This window comes from Pelmatolapia mariae, linkage group LG16_19 (genome assembly GCF_036321145.2).
Source record: "Pelmatolapia mariae isolate MD_Pm_ZW linkage group LG16_19, Pm_UMD_F_2, whole genome shotgun sequence".
Lineage (NCBI taxonomy): Eukaryota > Metazoa > Chordata > Actinopteri > Cichliformes > Cichlidae > Pelmatolapia > Pelmatolapia mariae.
The window spans coordinates 18377799-18399192 of NC_086241.1; the positions used below are offsets into that span (position 1 = coordinate 18377799).

Here is a 21394-nt window from a genome sequence, read left to right on the forward strand (position 1 = left end):
TTTGGCTCTAAAACTTGTAGACTTGTTCTTATTATACAAAAAAAGAATCAGATCAGCTGTCATACACTTAGGCTACTGGTCAGAACTACAGATAGAATATAGATCTGTCATAGACTAGGAATCCAGAGCTATATCCAGTACAAACATACTTAGGTAGATGGAGGTGGTGGATTGTGCTGATTAAATAGACTATAGTTTCCATAACAATCTCTTGTCTGTTATTTACTCATTTATTGATCTGCCCATTCCAAGTTTTGATTGCAGAGTATGACTTCTACTCAACCCCTTCCTCCTCTTTTGCAGGCCTGCTCCCTAAAACAAACAGCCTTTGCTTTGGACAGAGTGAAGGACTATGCAGCAGTCTACCTGTTTTAACGCTCCTCGTGCCTGTCAGTCACCGCGGGATCCTCCAATAGCAGGGCTCGTGAGCCGTTGACTCCTCCCCAGTGTATAATTGAAGTTTCCTTAGTTTCTTCGCCGGAGCCTGCACGCAGTGTTGTCCGATCCGCGGAGGGGATTAAATGCAGAGCAGCAGGGACAATGTTTTCCAGGAGTCTGAACGTGTGTGTGACCCTGTGTTTGTGGATTACGGCGCTAACGAGCCCGGGGAGTGTGTCTGCGAGGAAGCAGGACGACTCTTTCTTCACTGCCAGTATTTATCGAGCAAGATGCGCCTCGAGATGCCTCAGTCTGCACATCACTCGCATCTCTGCGTTTTTCAAGCACTCTCAGGTACGAGCATGTGTTCACGGGAACTCCTGGCAATATGCGGGGAATCAGAAGCGAATGCGATGTCGTGCCGCTGCATGAATGGGAAGATGTGCCGGTCGATGATTTCCACATAGCCTAAGTCAAACCTGTTTATCCTGAGCCCATTGTGAGAAGGCTGGAGCAGGTCACTAATGAAGCCCGTGTAGTTCATTAGTTTGGTGCTCTGTTAGGAACAATCACTGTCACCAAACAACCCTGTCACAAATTTGGAGATTCAGCTTCACATTAATTATGACAGCTTGGCTTCCTTACAAAGTTGCTATATACAGAGTGTGGCCGTCTCTCTGTGTGTGTGAACGTGTGGAGTGGGAGGCTTTAAGCTATATCAAGCCTAATTAACCCATCTCAGTGTTTTGAGACAGAGACATTATGAATGCCTCTCAGTTGAGCCAGCTTCCATTCATTACTTGCTAATTACTGGAAAATGAGATACCTCTCACTCACTTGAAATGTACTTGCTACTGTTTCTTTATGTAGTGGGTAACTTTTCTCTTACTTTGCGTTTGGAGACTTTTGACATTGGTTGTCCCACCAGCAAGCGTGCTGTGACCCCGAGCGCGTTTGAAGCTCCTATATAAAATAGATGTATGCTTTGGATGATTTGGCATGTGGTGTCAGAAGTTGTTTTTCACCCTCCACCGGACACACTGTTCTCTCCCAGGACTCCAGAGAAAAGAGCTGGTCACTGATCCCTCTCCCCTCTGCTCCTTTTCACCAGCTATCTGTCTGCTGACGGCCTTTATATTCACTTCATTTGCATTTGCAAGGCATGTCTTTCTCAAGGTGCATTAATGAATCCCTGATTGTCAGGAAACATTCTGGGGCGAGGTAAATTTGTAATTAGGTCTAATGAATCAGCAAAGCCCATTGCTTTATTTCTTTGGTACCGATTACTTTTACACTGAAAGCACTTATTGATTTGGTGTAGTAATGCAGGTCCGTGGGACACAGACCTTCTGCAGTTAATTTAAAGGAATTATATTAAGGGATAATAAGGCTGACGGATGAAGTGTCTTTATTCCAATGAAAATCCCGCATGGATGGAAAGTAGGAGACCCAGTTTGTATTTCTTAAAGTGCAACTTGGCAAATAGTGTCAGGGATTAATTTAGAGAATATACAGTGTGTTGCAGCCCTAGGTTGCAAAGTTGGGGGGATTAAATTAGTGACCAGCCAGGAGGCCAAATAACTGATGGAGTCTCACCTCTAATGAACAGCTAACAGTCAGTATAATTGACTGCAGAGCCTCAGAGTCTGGGGCGCTCTTCAGTGAGGGGAAGATGAGAGCAAGGCGTTTGTCTAAAGAGAGGGGCGTTTTGTGGTTGGTGATAAGCAAGGGTGCTGGAGCAAGCTTGTGGGTCTAAGAATAGACGGCAATTGTTGATAATTTGCACGAACTGTCTTATGCACTGTTTTCTCAACAGTCCTTTTATGTGAGGATGGGGGGTCTGGTCAGCTGCAAAAACATATGCCCTGCCAATCCCCATCCCCCACCCCCAACCTCTACCCTCCTGGCCCTGCCAATAAATGCCAGCATCACACCTCATAGGCATGCACAGGATATATACATCGAGCTACCAAGTGCTGCTCCAAGGAGGTCACCTTCCTGCTAAATGGTGGCGCCCAATTGTGCTAAATGTGATAAGCTCTAATGTAATGTTGCCACAACAGTGGGGCATGCTCAGTCAGCACAACCCACAGGTGGATCTGCTTCCTCTGCCAGATCTTATTACAGCAACGGCAGCTTGGAGCTCCACTCCAAGGATCGACACGACAGACCTCTTAATTCATCTCGGACATCCTTCAGGGGTCATTTAATACTCAGTGGGAAAACCAAGACATGCAAGTCTTTCCATTTTAATGGAAATGAAAGACCTTGGCTGCATGTCAAACGTTTGCCTCCTGTTTCTTAATATTTTACTGTGTCTTCTCAATATCTGGTAATCTATATGGGCTGCTTATTTTGGTTATGGTACAAGAGACAAATTTTCCTCTTAACACATTTTGCAGCTGGAATTTAAGACTGGAATGATACTTGGAGAATTTAGATGTTATTACAGATGTTATGAACACCCACGCGTCTTTCCTTTCTTTATGTGGCTGAATCAGAATGCAAATCAGAGACTTTGTTTTAATTGCCCCAGTTCTGAATTAGTGTGAAATGGAAACAAGCGTAGAGTTGCTGAGTTAGGAAACCCATGGGTTGTCAGATTTATAGCATCACTAGATTTATTGATGCAATAGTATTTCCAAATAGAGATTTATCGGCATTTTACTCCACTTTTGGGGAACTTGTCACCCTAGTACAATAGACAGAGGGGAACACCCAACCATAAATATTAGCCTCGGACACTTTAAAATATTAAGAGCGAGCTGGGAGCCCCGTGCAATAATGTATTCTGAAAGCATCAGCCTTGTAGTGGATTATTTATGTGGGGACCTGTGAAGCCAAAAACAAGGTGTGTCCACGAGGTCTTGTTATTACATTCAGAGCAATAAAAATCTAACATCTTAAATTCAGTCATTCATCGCTTGTGTGCTGCATAGTAAAGTCTAAGCATCTTGCCTGAGAGGTTTGTGTTTTAAGTGAAGGCAAGAAAAAACATTGGCGAGTGGTTTTTCCATGTCCCCTTGTTTTCGCCTTTGATATTAAATAACCTGCGGTGGAATCAAACCTCAGCCAGTGCTCGTCTCATGTGTGGAGTTTTTCATTAGTGAAGACAGCGGATGAATAAGGGGTCTATGTAGCTTGGCCTCACCTCTCTCCATAAATGCTTTTAAACCATGACAGTCATGTCTGTAAATCTCAGCCCAGAGTGCTGCTACACCCTGAGCTACCTCATTTGACAAATAAGCCTCATTCCTAAGTGGAGACAACTTTACACTAGTGTTGTTTTACATTTCTGAAACCCTTTAATGTTAACACTGAACGCGCACTGAACGCATTAGCTCACTTTCAGAGCGTCTGACAAATTATTCATATAATGTGAATAATTAATGGGCAGAATGACCACAGCCCTCACACCCACTCGAGTCGAAGCCTAAATCTCAGGCTCCTATATTTTGCTGCTGCATATGTTCCCTTAAGGAGAAGTTATTTTGGTGATGCCTGACGACTCCTGAGTTGTCAAAGGACACAGAGAGAGACCGTAGTCTGTCCTTTGAAGTCCAGTCTCCAGTTGACTTGGCTAGAAAAGTACGGTGACCTGTAGACCAGCTGGATTAAATGCAATTTGAAAATGTGATTAGTGGGAACCGCAATGCTTTTAATCCAAATCAGACGCCCATAGGAGACAAAGATTTCCAGTTTCAAAAGCTGGATTGGACTACTCAAAGATCAAAAGGCCTTTGTACATGTTCGTCTCAGTTTGTCTAGACAATGCAACACGCCCTTGCCCACCTGCTTTAATTCTCAACTGACAATGCCCGTAGTGTATCTTTGTGATAAATACCCTGTTTACATGCCTCATCTAGTCACTCCGCTGTCATCAACAAAGCATGGTTCACCGTCGTGCGTTCATGCGCCACTGTTTGGTCTCCTCACACAGGAGAATATCTGGAAAGAATTCATTCACTTGAGTCCTTGACAGTCCTCAGGACTGCATAATGTTCAGACTGCAGAGGAATGTCATGGTGAGTCAGAGGGATGAAGTCCTGACCTATAATTATTCCCCCGTTGGTCCCTGAAATGGTGGGGTCAGGCCTGGACAGCTGGGGCAACATCCTGCTGAGCCTCTCTGCTACGGGGATGCTGTCACAAAGCAAAATTAGCTCCTATGTGGATCTGGCTCTGTCTCCATTGATGGATGGGTAAAGAAAGGTGTCAAAAACAGGATTGATGATTTAGGACATGGCCTTGAGTTGTGACAAACTGTATAAATTATCTGGAGGCATTGCCTGCCAGTGTAAATGTCAAAGTTTTATTGATGTGGTGACACTGATGGGGTTTGTTTGGTGGGATTGATGTTTAAAAGGGGGGAAAAAAATACATCCTGAAAATTCCACATGGATTTTAATCAAATTATTCAGGACAAGATAAGGCATTTTTGAGAACTAAGTCGTAGTTTAGTCAACATTTTGACAAACCACGTCAAAGACTTCAGAAAACCTGCTGGTGCACCCTAAATTTGAGCCAATTAACTCCCATTTTTTACTTCACATGGTAACAAAATTAAACTATTCCAAGTGTCCTTAGTACTTTTTCATCCTTATCTGAATAGTTTTTTTTCAAGAGATTCTCTGAAGACATGACTGTCCAATCATGGCTTCCTTTGAAGCCTTTTCAACCATTATCCTTGACACAAAAAGCAAAGCACCTACTGGTACTGGATGTCAAATTAAAGCCTTTAATGATAAGTTCTCTCTTAATGTCTCATGGGAAATTTCTTCTGGATTACATTGTGAGAAAATGCTTTGAACTTGACATTGAACTTAAGCAGACCTTTTGCCTGCAGACCCCTAAAGTTTGGCTTTATCTAACCGCTTCATTTCTTCCACCGGGATGCAAAGGGAACATCCAAAACTCAAGGCCAGATTTAAGTCAGTGGTTATACATTCCAGCAATGTAACTCTATAAACAGAGTCTCCACTGAGAATACTGTCATGATAATCTGTCATTGATCTTAAGTCTAGGAAATAATCAATGGTCAGATGATTATTTGTAATGTCACAGGTGATTAAGCCACCTGATGTTGCAGTTCCCGTGTGTGCTACACAACTTTACAGCTTCTTCGAGTTGAGCTGTAAGAGAGTTATGGTTACAAACCAACCAAAAACGTAAATCCAGATGAATACGTCATTTGCATCTGCTGAATGTGGAAATGTATGAAACATTGTCATGTCAGTTTATAAGGTGATGACATGTCAATGTTGCTTTGCAAGTGTGCAGAAAATCAGCTGTTGCTGATCTGTCTTTCGTCATAATCACCTGGTCATTTATGCTAAAGCTCGAGCCTTCCTCTTGGTATCCAACCAAAATAATGTTCGCAGAGAAAAACAGCATAATTCTCAGTCCTTATGGAATAAGGGAAACGGCTTGAACAAGTCATTTACCTCCACTAGTCCTCCACTTGATAGTCCTCTGTATTCACACATCGAAGCTTTACAAAAACACGGCTCTATTAGGACCAAATGTTTACCTTGTTGGAGTGCCGAAGGTGGCACTTCGACCGCAATTAGAGCAAATTGGCTATATCTGTGGTCTGTGGAGGAGTGCTGACATTAGTTCCTCCTTCTGTAACCTCTGAGATGTCTGTTGAGAGATCAAACAAATTCACAGAAAAGCTGGGGTCACCATGCTCTGCTGAAACTGACCAGAGGTTTGCCCTCACCTTAGTGTGGTGACCTGCTTTCCTGCTTGGGCTGCATGCACTCAGCACACAAAGCTGACTCGCAGTCAGCCTTTCAGATTTCTGTGCTGTTAACATTATTGTTAATCAAAAAGGCCTTGGCCACCGCGGAGGTATATTGTGAGAGGGAGAGGAAAGGGTCAAAGTTGCACATTGACTTGATGAATTGGTTATTATAAATGTTCTTTCAGCAGTATGTCTGATGACTGATGATGTTTTTCCTTCTTTTCAACAGAATAATGGATCCTTGGTGTGGTGCCAGAATCACAAGCAGTGCTCCAAGGTAACACCGTTTCATTTCTTCCATGAGTGAGACGCATGCTACATACATGCCTCATTATCAAAGAATAATACAACATAAAATGTACGAGTCACGACAGGACTAGTTTTGTCATGCCTGCGGGATTCATAAGCTGTTGACATAGACTGTCAAGAGATAAAAACCATAGTTGATTGCTCCTGCTTTCATTGATACCCATTTGCTCTTGTAATTGGAATACAATTAAAGAAGATCTAAAGAGATTAAAGGTGTGTCAATTTATGAAAGCAGAGCGTGATTGGTTTTTTCTTTCTGCTGTCATTTGGAGTTTCACTCGGATGCATTAAAGTATGTCTCCCGCAGGGCTTGTTTGAGTTCTGTGCCCTGTCCCAAAGAAGGTTGATACAAAGCCGGTGTTGACAGCTCCTCTGAAAAGATGGTGCTGACATATTCTATCAGACTCTCCTGGAGCTGTTGACAAGGTCCTCAGAGATGCGCTGTATAGACTGTGGACAGAGAACATGATGGGGCTGAACTAAGGAGGATGTGCTAGCGGAGGTCCAAGTAGAAATGCTTGGAAATGCTTTTGGTATCTGTCAAACGCTCTCATTTCCCGCGCACAGGCATAGAAACCAAGATCCAGCAATGTTAGACCTCTTTGAATCAAAATAGGGCATACACAACACGCATATTTGCAAGAAGACAGGTTTTCCTTTCATGAAGCATCAGATGTTTCTTTTTTTTTCTCTTTTTCCTCACTTATATGTCCGCCTTATATGTCAAGGTAGCTTGGTGAGGACAAATTCGATAACTTTTCCTCGCATGCCTTTATCAGTCTGCAGTTAGAGAGGAATGCATGCTGAGAATTTGTGTAAAACGCATTATTACAATGACTGTGATTAATTGAAAACTCATTAAAATACAGAGCGGCGGCGGTTATTTGTGCTTACTTAATGTGGCTTCATGTGGAGTACTTATTAATCCCAATCAGTGTCTAGTATCAACAGCCTTGCAAAGTGAAATTTCCTTTTTTGAATTTCAAATCGTTTCTCGAGCAATTTGAATTTGTCTTGGATAAAGCCGAGCTATTGCAACAGTGCTTTGTCATGTGTTCTGTACGGGTTGTTTCACTTGTCCTATTTATCACGCACTTACAGCACATTGTTCTGCACTGTTAACACCACTAAATCTGTACTAATTTGGGGGTGAAATGTCATTGTATAGTGCTCCCCCAGTTCCAACACAGGCACGGCCTTTCTGTTTGGAGTTTGCATGGTCTCCCGAGAGCTCAGGTTTCTCCTGCCATCGAAAACATGCCAGGTTAATGCTGCTCTGACTGTCGCTGAAGTCGCACCTCCTCTTTGAATAAAGTAGTCAAATTACATTAGTTATATTAGTGAATACAGTCTGAAGCTCGTGTGTGATCCAACTTCGTTCTAAAATGTAATGTGTGATTAAGAAAATATGTCATTTATTTTATTTTAAAACTTTGGTGACATTTTGCTTCAGTCAAGCAGACGAACCTTCTTTGTTTTCACCATAATGCTGTGAAACTTGTTCCTCTCCTTTCCACTGCGATAGCCAACAACAGCTCTTGGCACCAGTCATCCCTCAGTAATTCAAAGTTTTATGTTTGAAAAAAAAAAAAAAAACAGAAAAGAGAAAAAAAAAGAAGCTTTTGCTGGCTGCAAGTCTAAGACAGCATACTGTTTTCATAATCAACCAGCTAACATTGCTGAAACTCTGCAAATATCCAAAAATACTCTGTAATGAACTTCTTGGTCTCCCCGCTGTAACAAACATGCCAGTTAGCACTTCTTTATCCTACTTGTACACTGTAAATACATGAGGCTGGATTTGATGTAAGCCCTTAAAAATAATGATATGTTTGTGTTGCTGTTCTACAGCTGTGATGCTCTGCTACTTTCCGTTTCAAGGGCTCTCCAAATCGAATTAATTTAATTCTAGGCTTCAATTCAGCCGTTCAGGGTGCGGGCCAGGGCATGGTGCTTAAGTTTAATTTGCAGCAAGAAGTCAATATTTTGGTAGCAAACATCACCACACTTCACATCCACATCAATGGCTCGAGTGTGCTCTCAGGGCCTGTGTTTAGCGTGTCAAAACAGAGAGCTATTGTGGCCACTCTGACAATTGCACCAAATGGGCCCATGCTGTACAGTGGTTCCCCGTGAATAGCTCTACAGCCGCTGATTAGCCTCTTCACTTCATGAACAGCTCACAGTCAAACAGAGAAGACAAAGGCAACAGCTCCGGGGGGAGTGCGTTAGGGCAGAAGGCCTGTCCACCCTGGAGAACGGTTAAAGAGCCACTGAGAGCTCCCTGCCTGTGAAGGAAATGCAAGGAAGGGCTGCCTAATAGTTTAGACAAAGATGCTGCGACCCTGTCCATCTGTCTGCATTTTAGGAAATCAAAGCCTCCTGTTTCCATTTGTGATGAGAAAGTCATCCCGGTCATCTCGTATGCAGTGTCCAGAGTTGGCCCTGCTCTCAGTTTCCCCCATTGTAATGGTAATTAACCTGCTTGCCCTCTCTCCAGAGCTGAGCGAAGTGGCATTTGAAGAGCTGGGGAGTCATTATCATGCCACAACAGTGGGCCAGCAGACAAAGTCTATTCAGCAGGGGAATGCCAGGGAAGTAGACGGCAAGCAGTTGTAGGAGCTATTGTCATTTTGTTTCCCTACTGTTAGAGCTCGCCTCTTGAGAAGTTTGGCTGTATTCCCTAAAAGTTAAAAAAAAAAAAAAAAACACTCCAGGGTGTTCTCTCTTTTTTTTCTTCTGGTGGGGCAAAGAAAATATATTTTGTGTGCCCACAGCATGGGAGAGCATGCAGAAGAAGCCAAGAAGCTTTCCATGTTCAGAGCGTAGCTGATATTTGCAGGGTGTGCTTTCCCTGTGGGTGTGATCCAGGCTCCACATCAAATGCTAGGATAGACTTAAGGCAACTAAATGTCTGCAAGAAAGCTGTGCGCTTCATTACTCAAACTTCTATCAGGGAAGGATGAGAAGAAAGGGCATACTCTATATGCCTAGATAGGTTGGCCTGCAGTAATTCACTGAAAGGCGCCAATCAGAATAACTCCTCAGGAGGAAAGTGGGCTATTTTTCACTTTTCCCTTCATTTAGGATGATATTTAAATAGAGGAAAATGACGATGAAGCCCTTTATCGGGGAGATGTTGACTCAGTCCTGCATTTTTCTGTGAGCCAATCATAGCCCCATATTTACTTATCAAGCATTTGCAGGGAGAAAAATCTTTAGAGAGCAACATTGTCTGGCTGCCATTCGACGCCAGTGAGTCGTGCATGTCTTTCATAGATGCCTTGCGTGTACCAGGTGGCTCCTTTGAATGATCTTTCCTATCAATCACACCCTAAGCTTCAAATTCCAGAGCAAGAATAAGAAGTGTTTACTCTTTTGGATTACACGCGCCTTCGTCTTCACATGTTGGAAGCTTTGGAGCGGTTTTCCTGAATAACAATCGCTGGAATGCTACTATGTCACATTCAAAAGTGTCTTTCAAAGCCACTATCAACCACAACCCCCCCTTCTACCAACCCACACATTTTCTCACGCCAAAATAAAATGATCACACTTCCTCATCACTTGTTCTTTTTTGTTGTTTTTTTTTCCAGAGTGAAATGAACCTATAAAATAAATCCCAAAGTCTCACCTTATTATTATTTCCTGGTTCCAGTTCATCTTAATTGAAGCACTAAATGCATATTCATCAGAAAAGGGTCACTTTCACTTGAAGCTTTCCTTGGTGGTTAGGACATTTTGAGGTGCACTGAAATGATGTGATAAAATGGGTAAGGGTTAGCAGTTTTACAGCTGGGCATGGCTGGGATTGTTAGGTGCTTAGACAGACTTCAAAGCACCTTTTGGTCATGTTGAGGCCAGACATTCATCGCACTTCCCCGTGTTAGTCACATTACCAGCACCGACACCTCAAAGCAAGCCAGGCTAGAAATCAATCTGTCAAGTAGACTGTGTCTGGATTGCCCGCCAGCGTACGTGTAAGCAGAGTGTAATTTTTTTTTTTTTCCGAAACAGCCCTAGCCAGTCTGACTTAATTCACTTTCCCATTTCACGTAGTCATATATGTGACCCGAGTGTTCAATTTTGAGAGATCATGTAAAAAGACAGCCATGTATTTTGTCTTTTTACTTCCCCACTTGTATTTTATGTAGTTTGAGGCAGTGTGAGTGTCTGTGTGTGGGTGGCAGAGGAGTGTGAAGCAAGGCTGGTCAGTCCCAGCAGGAAGGACCTGATCTGGACATGGTTGTTAAGTTTCATTGGTTAACGGGGGGGTCGCTTCATTGGCTGCTATCTGTGGAGCTCATTATTCACATGGTGGGTGGCAGGGAATGAAAACCCCCACAGAAAAAAAAAAAAAGAAACACCAAAGACGTGGCCACAGGAGAGGAGGCAAAGAGGCTGCGAGACTTGCAGTTGAGACTTTTTCAGCAGTGAAAGCTCAATCCAGAGCTCCTCTTTGCAATCCTGTCTGCTCAGTATCTGAGTGATGAGTGCGCCAGGAAATCCTTCAGGAAAAAAAATATGCTCGCTACCTTATACCTGTCTGTTTTTATTGATCCCGCAGAGCATAAGGGGCCTTTTTTATTTTTTTCTTAAAGATAATCAAAGTTTCACAGATAGCCTGATTTCCCATGTTCTCCCTGTCAGAAAGGATTTAATGCTCTTGAAGGATTAATGTAATCAAAGCTGCAGTGAAATCCTCTTTTAGCAATAATGACCAGTCACACTGAGACAATCTGCCGTCATCCAAGTGTTTATTCTCAATCTGAGGACGTATTGGCTGAACATCACAGATTACAGCATACTTATCACATTAACTTTGCCATCATTTCCTTTCCTAAGATCACGTGTTAAGAGGTGCTGTGGCAAGAATTAATTCGGTGGCTTTATTCGCAGTTGTTGTTTGTATTTTCGTTTCCAGACCGATCGTGCCAACAGTCGCCTTGGTGAAAGAAAGATTAGAATTTAAGAATCTTTAAGCTGATGTACTTAGTAGATGGGGGCTTATCAATTTATTCCAGCTGCACTCAAAGCTGCTACATCCCGCAGATAAACCCCACACTGAGTGCTGTGTGTGATAGTTTCAGAACGATTGAAAAGCAGGGCCTCGGTGACCGATGTATCTCTTAACCTTCTGACTTGGAGATGACTACTTCAGCAAAGTAGATTATACTTTAGCTTTTCCAGTCTGAACTTGTATCTGAGATGAAGAGAAAGTCTATTTTTTTTTTTTTTGGTCTTTTGTTTGCTCTCCACAGCTGTATACTTTATCTTACGTACTCAACATGCCCAGGTTTGCCCTCTGTTTGTGAAGTTTTTGCAGTGCTTTTTGAATTACATATAAAAGAAAATTCAGTCATCACATCAAGCAAAGAGAATGCATTATATCACTACTTTTTTTTTTTTTTTTTTGTCTGCATATTATTTCTCAATCTGGATGTGTTGCAATTCAAAGATGCCGATAACGCTGAGGGGCTGTTTAGTGAACACTAGAGAGGGCAAGTAGGATTAGTGAATTTAAAGTGTGTCTGAAACTCAAATAAACAACTGGAGATAGTGGTGGAATGTGACTGGAGCACGGGATTAAGACGGCTTTCCTCCCCTCTATGGCATGTTGTGTTTTACATGTATTTGGCCTACATTGGGACAGAATCTCCAGGTCTGGTCCCATTTGATTTGAGATGAAGCAGGAAGGGATTAAGACGGCTTGAGTGGTCATTTTATGAAACAAGCCAGCAGAGCTAATGCCTTTTGACTTGTTTACCATGTCCTCGGTCTACAATGGCAGAAATTCATTTTTCATCCCATGCATGGTAAGCAGGAGTTCACTGTTGTCGCCATAAATCAACCGTGTGAACAGTCTGAATAAATGGCTTTGCCGATGAGGAAGTGTTTTTATCGTGTGATCCCGCTTTCAACTCTGCTTCTATACGTCTGTCATCAACACATTATGCGTGATTGTTTGGGGGTAAATACAGTATATCATGCATTGGGCAGATCTGACATGCTTTTCAGAAAACCGTGGAGAGGGTTTGGCTTTCCCATGCCATGTCACAGCAAAAGCTCATGGCGGCCTCTTTATCACCAATCTGACCCCACATGATGGATACATCCTGTTGAGTCTAATTGTCATGAAATATAAACTGAGCTCAGAAGTAGGTGATAACTGAGGGTCTGGTTACAGCCACTGTAATTTTGACTCCTGTCACTGCAGAACATAACGTGAGACGGCCGTGGATCTGTAAGAATAGGAGCCCTTTAAAGGGCAGTGGGGCATTGGTGTGTTTGTGTGTCTGGGTGAAACTTCAGAGTCATTAAGTATTAAGTGAACTCCTATTGCATTCCACAGTAGACAAAGCACAATTCTGGCAAAGCTGTGCGGGCTTTTTTTGCTCATAAATAAGGCAGGCACCTCTGATTGTGGGGTAAATGTATAATTCATGCATTGCCCCCCCTTCCCAACTCCTCCTCTTTTCCTTCTCACTTTCTGCCAAGCTATTGCTATTCAGCTCTTTGTTGTCTGCGCCCTCAACTGCATTTAAATTAATAATTAAAGTGATCCTCAAAGAATGTCTGTGACACCACCTGCTAGCTCACTCAACGTCTCTGAGCCTGGTTTGACAAACAAAATAGAAAGTCTCGAATCGCATAAATTCAGTTTCACCCCACTGGACCTGGAAAACAACATTGTTTTAGTTGGTTGTATTGAAGAGGGAATTATGACACTTTAAATGCTCGCAGCATATGTCTCGCACAGGGCTGTAAAACACACGGACATTTGGAAAATATGTCATTATTTGTTTAAGAGAAATTTGAAGAAGCCTTTGCAAATCCTAGTCTCAATCACTTAATAGAGTTGTCACATCGTATACTTATGACTGATGGTTTGTTGTGATAGTGGAAAATACCACATTTCCATGTGGTATGGATGCGCCTGAAGATAGATGGAGGACAGCAGACAGCTACCAGTTTGCTGCAATCATAGATTACCTGGTTCAAAACAAATGAAGTGCAGAAGCACTAAACATGCCATCATTTTTGTCTTTCCTGACTAAAGTAATTCTCCACTGACACTGCTAGCCCTGTGGGTTTCCTGTTAGTTTGCAGAGGTTTATGTAATCGCGGAACAAAACACCTCACAGTAACTGCTACAGCATAGTTTTCTTTCTTTCTTTCTTTCCCCAAAAATAACAGGCCAAAACTTCATATGAATAAAAAAATGCACTTCCATCCCAGCAAATAGCTTTTCTGTTGCCTCTGAAACAATAAAACCAACCTAAATCTTACAGCCCTAAATAGAATTAGTGGCATTTACGTAAGCAAGCTCCTGCTTATGGGGAAAAAAAAGAAAATTGTGGGGCTGTATAGAGTTGCAATCTCACATCTCAAGTCAGCACACTGAATCTTTTTGATCTACACGATCCACCCACTGTCTGCGCAGCACACACCTGTGCTAATTTACGGCGGTGCAGAAATTAAATACGCGCTATCTCATGGACTATAAGGTCACATTAGGTTGAGGAAATGGCGTGTCTAGACTTCATAACAGCTCAGGACGAGGATATCTTCTTCCTGATTTACTCGCTGTATTTTTACAGTCACTTTGAAACATAATGGCACGTCAGAGATATATTGGAAGGCTTTACTAGTGTATTATTTCACAGTCCATCAGATCACAGCTCGTGCGCTTGATGAAATATGTTTTAACCTAGTTAACGTGTAATGTGAATCTCGCTGTTGCTCTCTCTCTGTCTCGCTTACTGTTATTTTTTTAATTTTTATTTTTATAGATTTTGGATTAGAATGAAGCTCATTTTTAAAGCAGTTTAAAGGAGGGTCAATGTTAGAGAAAACAGGAAAACCCTTAAGAGTAATGGTTGGTATTATGGCTTTACTGTGAGAAATAGTGATGCTCAGACAGAGTATGCCAAGTCATGCTTGCTGTCATGTAGAGAAATTTGAAAATATTTATATGTTAAGATTTTTCTTTTTGGAAAGAGGTTTTGAGGTTTGTTAGCTTCAGCAGCCCACATATGAACATTTTGAAGCACTACTTTGTAATTTCTTTTTGGTTTAGAAGGTCTGGACTAGAACACCAAATACATTCACCATAATACAGTTAACTACGCAGAAATATTATAACACCACAAACATAGTCTAGTTCAGTAACTTACGTTTAAGGTCAAACTCCAGTTGCTAAAGTTAAATGTGCATTCCCCGACTGGTTGGCGAGTGCTGGAGGCTTCTAGCTGACACTAGATGAAATCAGTTGCCAAGATCTTGCTGCACCAAAAACCTCCTATTTATCGGTTTTGTCACTAGCAGATTGCAACCATCACCTGTAGTTTGCATGGAAAATGCCAACTTGTCTGCAAATACTGGCCAAGTACTTGGCCAATATGCTGTGTATATCTCCTAATGTGGTGACACAAACTGTAAATGGAGGATCTTTTCCTGCAAATTGCATGTTGAAAAGGCACGATTCTGTTTCCAGGTTGTGTCGAACTTTAAGGATTCATTACTGCTCAGCAAGTAGTTTGCAAGTCTTTGCAGTCAAGTTGTCGTCTTTCATGCAAACTGCAAGTAGGCATTGCAATCTGTCCCTCACCAAAGCAATTCCAAGGAGCTTTTCAGTGCAGCACCACACACCTCTTTACACCTAGTCAGTGCCAGCAACCTCTGGCAACCAGTTGCCAACCAGTCTGGGAATACACGTTTCCCTAGTGAGTGCTAGTTTCAGGTTGGTTGCTGACCAGTCTCTAGGCCTGTGTGACTGGGACCTTAGCTCAGGTGAAGCCTAGCAGAGAGCTAACGTCTGTAATTATCTGTGTCAACATAGAGCTGTCACTCAGAGTGGCCACTTCCTTAAATGTGAGACTTAGAAATATATTTAAATGGGTGAAAAAAAATCATATAGTTATGTAGGGAGAAATCTGCAACAGAGATTATTTTGTTGTTGTTATTGTTGTACCAGGCTCTAATGCTTTTTATTTCTCCTTTAAAGCTGATCATGTTAAAATGGGAGTCCGTGAGGATTGACTCACTTTTGAAGCTAGCTACAAGTGGCCGTTTGAAGAACTGCAGGCTTCAGCACTTTTGTGTTGTCTGTATTTTTTAGCCCTGGAGGCTGCCACTCAGCTTCGCCCTTCCTCCAACTTGATTAAAATAGTTTTTCTAGATCTAGAGAAGAATTTTCAGCCTTACACCAAGATTGCATAAAAAGTAAAAATGTCATCCAAGCTGCATAATGTCACTTGAGGCCTGCTCTTTTTGTCTCTTGATTGACATTTGTTTAATGACTTTTTTTTTTCGTATCGGTGCAGTTGCCTTAGAGCTGGCACAAAAAGTGTCAGTTACACTGTGCTTGGTTACAAGCACGGCTTGGAAAACACACAAAGATGAACCCAGACAAAAGCTGGAGACAAGTGAAAGTTCAGTGGCCATGTTTGCATAAAATATCTCACATAATTTTAAAAACAGCTAATTCTTTGTCAACACTGCAGTGCGAGTCTCATGTTTTCTCATGTTTCTACTTTGGAGAGATTTTTGAAAAACATTGATGTGAACATTGTGGCTTAGTTCAGATGGATGGCCAAAAATGAGTTTTAGAATTTATCAGGTCTTACCTGGCCCTTAGAGTGAGAGGGAGAGAATGAAAAGCCGAGATAGAGAATTGAGAGGAGATATAACAATTTAGGAGAATCTGAGCAAGTTTCGGGGGGTGACAGCCAAATAAAAGTGAAATAGAGTGAGTGAAGAGATGGAGTACGTGCCTGTTTCGCTAGAGGAGAGAGCAAACCCAGCAACTTACTCCTGGATGGGTCGATAGATATGAGCAGGGAGCTGCTGGAATAATTGAGTACAGTCATTGGGAGTGTGAAAAGCACTAGGGCAGCAAAAAATAGCCATAACTCAATGAGATTGGAGGTGAGATTTACAGTGTGTGTGTGTGATCAACAACAAAGATTCCACCATATCTGAGTCAACCAGAGCAGGTAAAAAAAAAAGCTGTGGCTTCATCCCAAGGAGCAGCAAAGGCACCTTGTAAATATTTGTTGGCAGCACTCAAGCTATGACACTCACCATCAGTGCCTGGATCAATACCTTCATCTCCCAGATGTCATCTCTAAGCTTTTGGGATAGCGGTGGGAAAAAATCTACAGGGACCCGTATTATAGCAGGTTGATTGGAGGGAAAGCACAGGTACCCACATAAATTTGTGTCTGCTGAATTTTCATTTACAAAATGACAGAATCAGTCATAGCTGTCTCACACAGCTCCACGTGACTGTACAAATATGTTCGAGCAATATGGGAAAATGTCATCCGCATCAGTTTGAATTATGGCTCCTGTTTTGTGTACACTGTGTATTGTTAAGCCTGGGGCTACCTTGACTGGTAGCAGTTCATGCTTCATTAACTAAAACAATACACTTGTGTGACATTTTCTGTATGCACTTTTCATAGTTTATGTTATTCCAGTCACTCACTTGGGGCAGTAAGCATTTTACAATGGGTGGAGATAACCATACGATGACTAAGAAAGGCAGCTCCATGCACGGCAGACCCCCCTCCCTCGCTCTACCTCCCTTCCCTTCTCAGTCCCTGTGTCGCCCCCCTCCCAGCCTCGTCTCAGGCAAGAAAAAGTGAAGATGGGCTGTGGCATTGGCTGCCATTCAGCCTGACTCTCTCATCGGCCCCACAGAATGCCTTTCAGGGTCCCCCAGAGTAACAACTGCTGCGTTTTATTACAGCGTGAAATGGGGAGTGAAAGAGGGCTCTGGATGTTCCTACTTAACCATGCAGAATGTGTCACCATTGGGCAGGAAGATAAGAGGACAAAGGGGAAATCAGCCGCTCAAATGCTTTTGTTAAGGCTAACAGCTCAAGTCCATAGAAACAACCCCATGCTCTTGTTTACATCTCTGAGAAAAGGAAAGCATTTGTGTTTTTTGGGGGGTGAAATTTGTCCTGAAATATGTTAACATTCCATAGAATAATTACATGCATTCCTTGTGATACTAAAACAGATGGTAGCTCTGATGCCAGCCTGAGAAATTTGCTTGAGGGAGTCCCGATGCTGGCACCCAGAACCAGCACATACACTACGCCCAGGTCAATTATGTTCTCCACTCTAGTTCAGTGGTGTAGTTTTTCCAGATTATGTTTCAGAAGTTAAACATTAGCTGCTGGTGGTGCAAGAAATGTAAATGTTTGAGTACTTCAAATCTCCAGAGGATCCACTGATACTCACCATAAGATCATACTGTGGTGCTATTCATATAGGAAGTTTTACACAAGTTGTAGATATAGATAGACTGTCCCTACAAACCACAAACCACTGTGATGGCACCCACTCATTTATGATGTCCTCAATTTTAATATTTGCTTGGCACCACTTTGGTGTTTGGAGTCATAAGCGGCTATTTCTGCATCAGTTAGCATTCATAAACTGTACAAGTGCATCTCAAAGACACAGATACCAGCTAATGAGGGGTGAGTAACATACAAATAGGAAAAAAAAATGTGTTGGATGAAAAAACCCACTAATGTGACCTAGTGTTTTGAAGCATTACACATGGACTTGGCTTCCAGGATAGAAAATTAAAGCCATAAAGCATTCTATCAGAAGGCCACCAGATGGCGATAGCAATGGTTGCATAAAGACTCTCAATCCTATAGAAGTCTATGGAAATATGGCTTTCTGCCTTTACTTCTGTATGTGCTTTCCTGCTAAATTTATTGGCTTAGTTACTCATTTTGGGGTCATAATGAATAGAAAATGTAATTTATTTTGTAAGTTTTAGTCATATTATGTTTCAAAATGAAGGGAATGTTTGAATCACAAGTCAATGGCCAATGAGTGTGCAGTTTGCACGGTTTTAGTTTTGCAAAAAAAACAACCCCCAAGCATCCTGGTGACGTCATGGATTATCTAATGTAGCTAATGTGACATCACAATAGCTAATGTAGCATTATTAGGTGCAAAGTGCCTTTGCACCTAATAATGCATACCTTTCAGGACCCCATACAGTTTTCACACAGGGGGAAGTAAGACCACATAATTTTTTTTGTATCAGGCAGTGAATACGTTTATTCCTGCATCCAAGTTTGCATTTCTAACCTGGAAGCTGCAACTGATTGCTTTGCTTTTTTTTTTTAACATTGGCGTCATTTTTCACCCCTAGACATTTCCATGTGTTAGTTGAGTTGGGATTTTTTTGTGTTTGCTGTATTTAACATTTAGTTTAAGATTTCCCATTGACTAAAGGTCAGCAAAACAACATTTTTAAAAATCAGTGCATTTAAAATTGAAGCTACTTTCATTTTTCTTATTCACAAAAGGTCACCATAGCAAGTAGCTCTAGAGGTTTGATTTGGCAGACTTTTACACTGGGCACCCTTTCTGAAGCAACCCCAAAAGCAATTGTCTCCTTCTGGGATTTTAACTGGGGCTCTGGTGCTTGTTAGTCGAATGTAGAAAAACCGAAGAAGTGTTTCAATAAGGTGGGTGTGTGTGTGTGTGTGTGTGTACCAGCCTAGGATGGGGTGGAGGTGGCACACCCTTAAGAAATTGCACAAGAGTTTATAGAAAATAAGTCTTGGCCCATCCAAAGGATTAGTCTGGCAGCATCAGTAACATGGTTTAGATTGAGCACCAAACTGTGTAAATAGGAATCAGGTCTTTGATTGATGAGCGCACCTTTGTAATTATATCCAGGCATCCTATTTGCTTTGGCAAGACATCTGTCGTCGGTCCTCATCTTCCCTCCTTAAATGTCAGGTTGGGAGGTGTGGCTGTGGAGAAATGCTGACAGACTGTCAGTTTTCAGCACACCTGCAGGGAGCTCTGCCTCAACACAGATGCTTATCTTTGTGTCGTTTATGATGCAGCCACTTGTACAGCAAAAACAAGTTCCCAATAGAACTGTGCAGCTTTTTGCTAGTTAAGAACTTTTGCCCCGAAGAGTTACATTTCAAAAAAAAAAGAAAGAAAGAAAAAAGACTGCGAGGGTGAGACAACACTAAACCCACAGCCAGCATTCTGATCTGTGTTGCAATATCCATGGTACGCAATGTGCTGTGTTAATTCATGCTGCTTGGCATGCTGCTCTGAGCATCTCGGGGTAACGATGATTCTATTTTCACTCGTGCAGTTGTGATTGTGGTGAACCAGAGAGGGTTTCATCCTCAAGAAAAGTCAATGGAATGCATTCTGGCCATGCACACAAGATCGTTCAGTGAGTAAAATGAGCTTGATCCCCAGGCTTATGTGTGTATGTTCAGTGATTTGTAGAAGGGATTTTGGGGGCTTTAACATGTGCGTCTACTGGCAGAATGTCTTTTAGACACCGGTGAAGCACACAGTTATTGCCTCAACACCTCATTGGTGCAGCGTGGGGCTCGTATATGAGCCTCGGATGCTGAGGTTTGCTGCTGCTGCGCCACAGCCTCTGCTCCCGCAGGACACAATTGAGAACAGAATTAATGATATAAGGTCACCATATTATGAATAGCAGATGATTTTAAAACGGCATAGAATGAGGCATGACTTGGACAGCGCAGCTAAGCTCGTATGTCATCTTAAGTCTCCGAGGTGTTACAGCGGTTTCACCTGATCAGCTCTGTAGAAACCACATTAGTTTCTCTTGGAGCTCTCTGCTGTCATAACCCGACAGGGTGTCCAATTTTTTCCTCTTGGCACTTTATATTTTATATTGCTGGAGTGATATCTATATTGCTATGAAGTAATTAAGAAAATACCTTCCCTCCCAGCCTTCTCCTCCCTCGGGAAATGGCCTGTTTAGCACTCAACACACTGTCCACACAGAGGTTGTCAGCTGCTTGAGACAGGGTTGGGTAAAGGAGAGACCCGGCAGAGAAGCAGAGTGCTGGCAGACGTGTGCACGGTCCTGATTGCAGCTTGCTCCTCCAGAAGCAAGGTTTATGTTTCATCATGCGCCCGTCCACCACACTCCATAAAAAGCAAATAAACTGTTCTCTGGCAATGGCATAATAATGACAGAGCCGGCTAATGAGTGAATTAAAGAGTAATAACTAAAACCCTGGCTCCCAGCCTGAGATGAAAAAAATCTTACCTCAGCTCCAGTGTTTAATGTAGTCACTACAGTAGGTGCCCTGATTTAATCATTCTGTGTGCCTTACTCTTTGTGTTCTTCTCATAATCTGTATTCAGGGATCTCCTTTTCTAACAGAAAGTGGACTTTTGCTAATGGCAGGTATGCATGTCATATTTGCCTCTATTACTTACCGGCATATTGAACTGTCCTAGATGATGAATGTAGGAGAAAGCGTTGAAAATGTACTGTTGTGCCTACTTTAGCTGCACTGTAGCTGGTGAAGGAGTCTAAATTAAACAGGGTTGAATGAGTGGCTTTGGCAGGTCGTTGGTGCGGTTTGGGCTGCTCCCAGTGCAGTACAGAAGCAGCCTGGCAGCGGTTTGACTGAGCTCGCTCTTCTTTTTCACACCAGCTCTCAGCGGCCAGGAGCAATGGCACATAAGACCCTAGCTTTTCTCAAACCCAATCCGAACACATTCCTTTTTCTGCAGCAGGATCTGCCTGATTCTATCGGACACGCATGGACCTTTTTGTTATATTACATTCACCTTTATTGAATTTGATTCGTTCGGGGTGAGCAGCTGCGTATAAAAGAAAGGAGGAGTTTTGACTAGAATCCTGAACTTTAATTTTAAACGTTATCATTCCGAGTTATGTTTGGCAAAACGAGTTAGAGCTGCACTTTATGCTGAAGTTTTTCTTTTATCCCGCGCCTATTTCGAGCATTCAGTAAATTTGTTCCGCGTGTTAAAAAAGGGAATCCCAGGAACATTAAACCAAGTGTATCATTTATTAAATGCTCTCTGTTCAGCATGGTAAAAAGAAGGGAGCTTAGTGCCAGTGCCAAAGTGTATCAAGCCCAGACATGTGCAGGGGAA

General features: G+C 42.3%; 1 protein-coding gene across 1 annotated transcript in view; it reads left to right on the forward strand.

The window, feature by feature from the left end:
- The first annotated feature begins 458 nt into the window (after positions 1-458).
- The window catches only part of LOC134645959 (anosmin-1), a 41280-nt gene continuing 20344 nt past the window's right edge, over positions 459-21394 (forward strand). Inside the window, exons 1-2 of the mRNA XM_063499608.2 lie at positions 459-732; positions 6354-6401. Coding sequence (XP_063355678.1) covers positions 541-732; positions 6354-6401 — 240 coding nt within the window. The 5' untranslated portion in view covers positions 459-540. The remainder of the gene's footprint in view (positions 733-6353; positions 6402-21394) is intronic.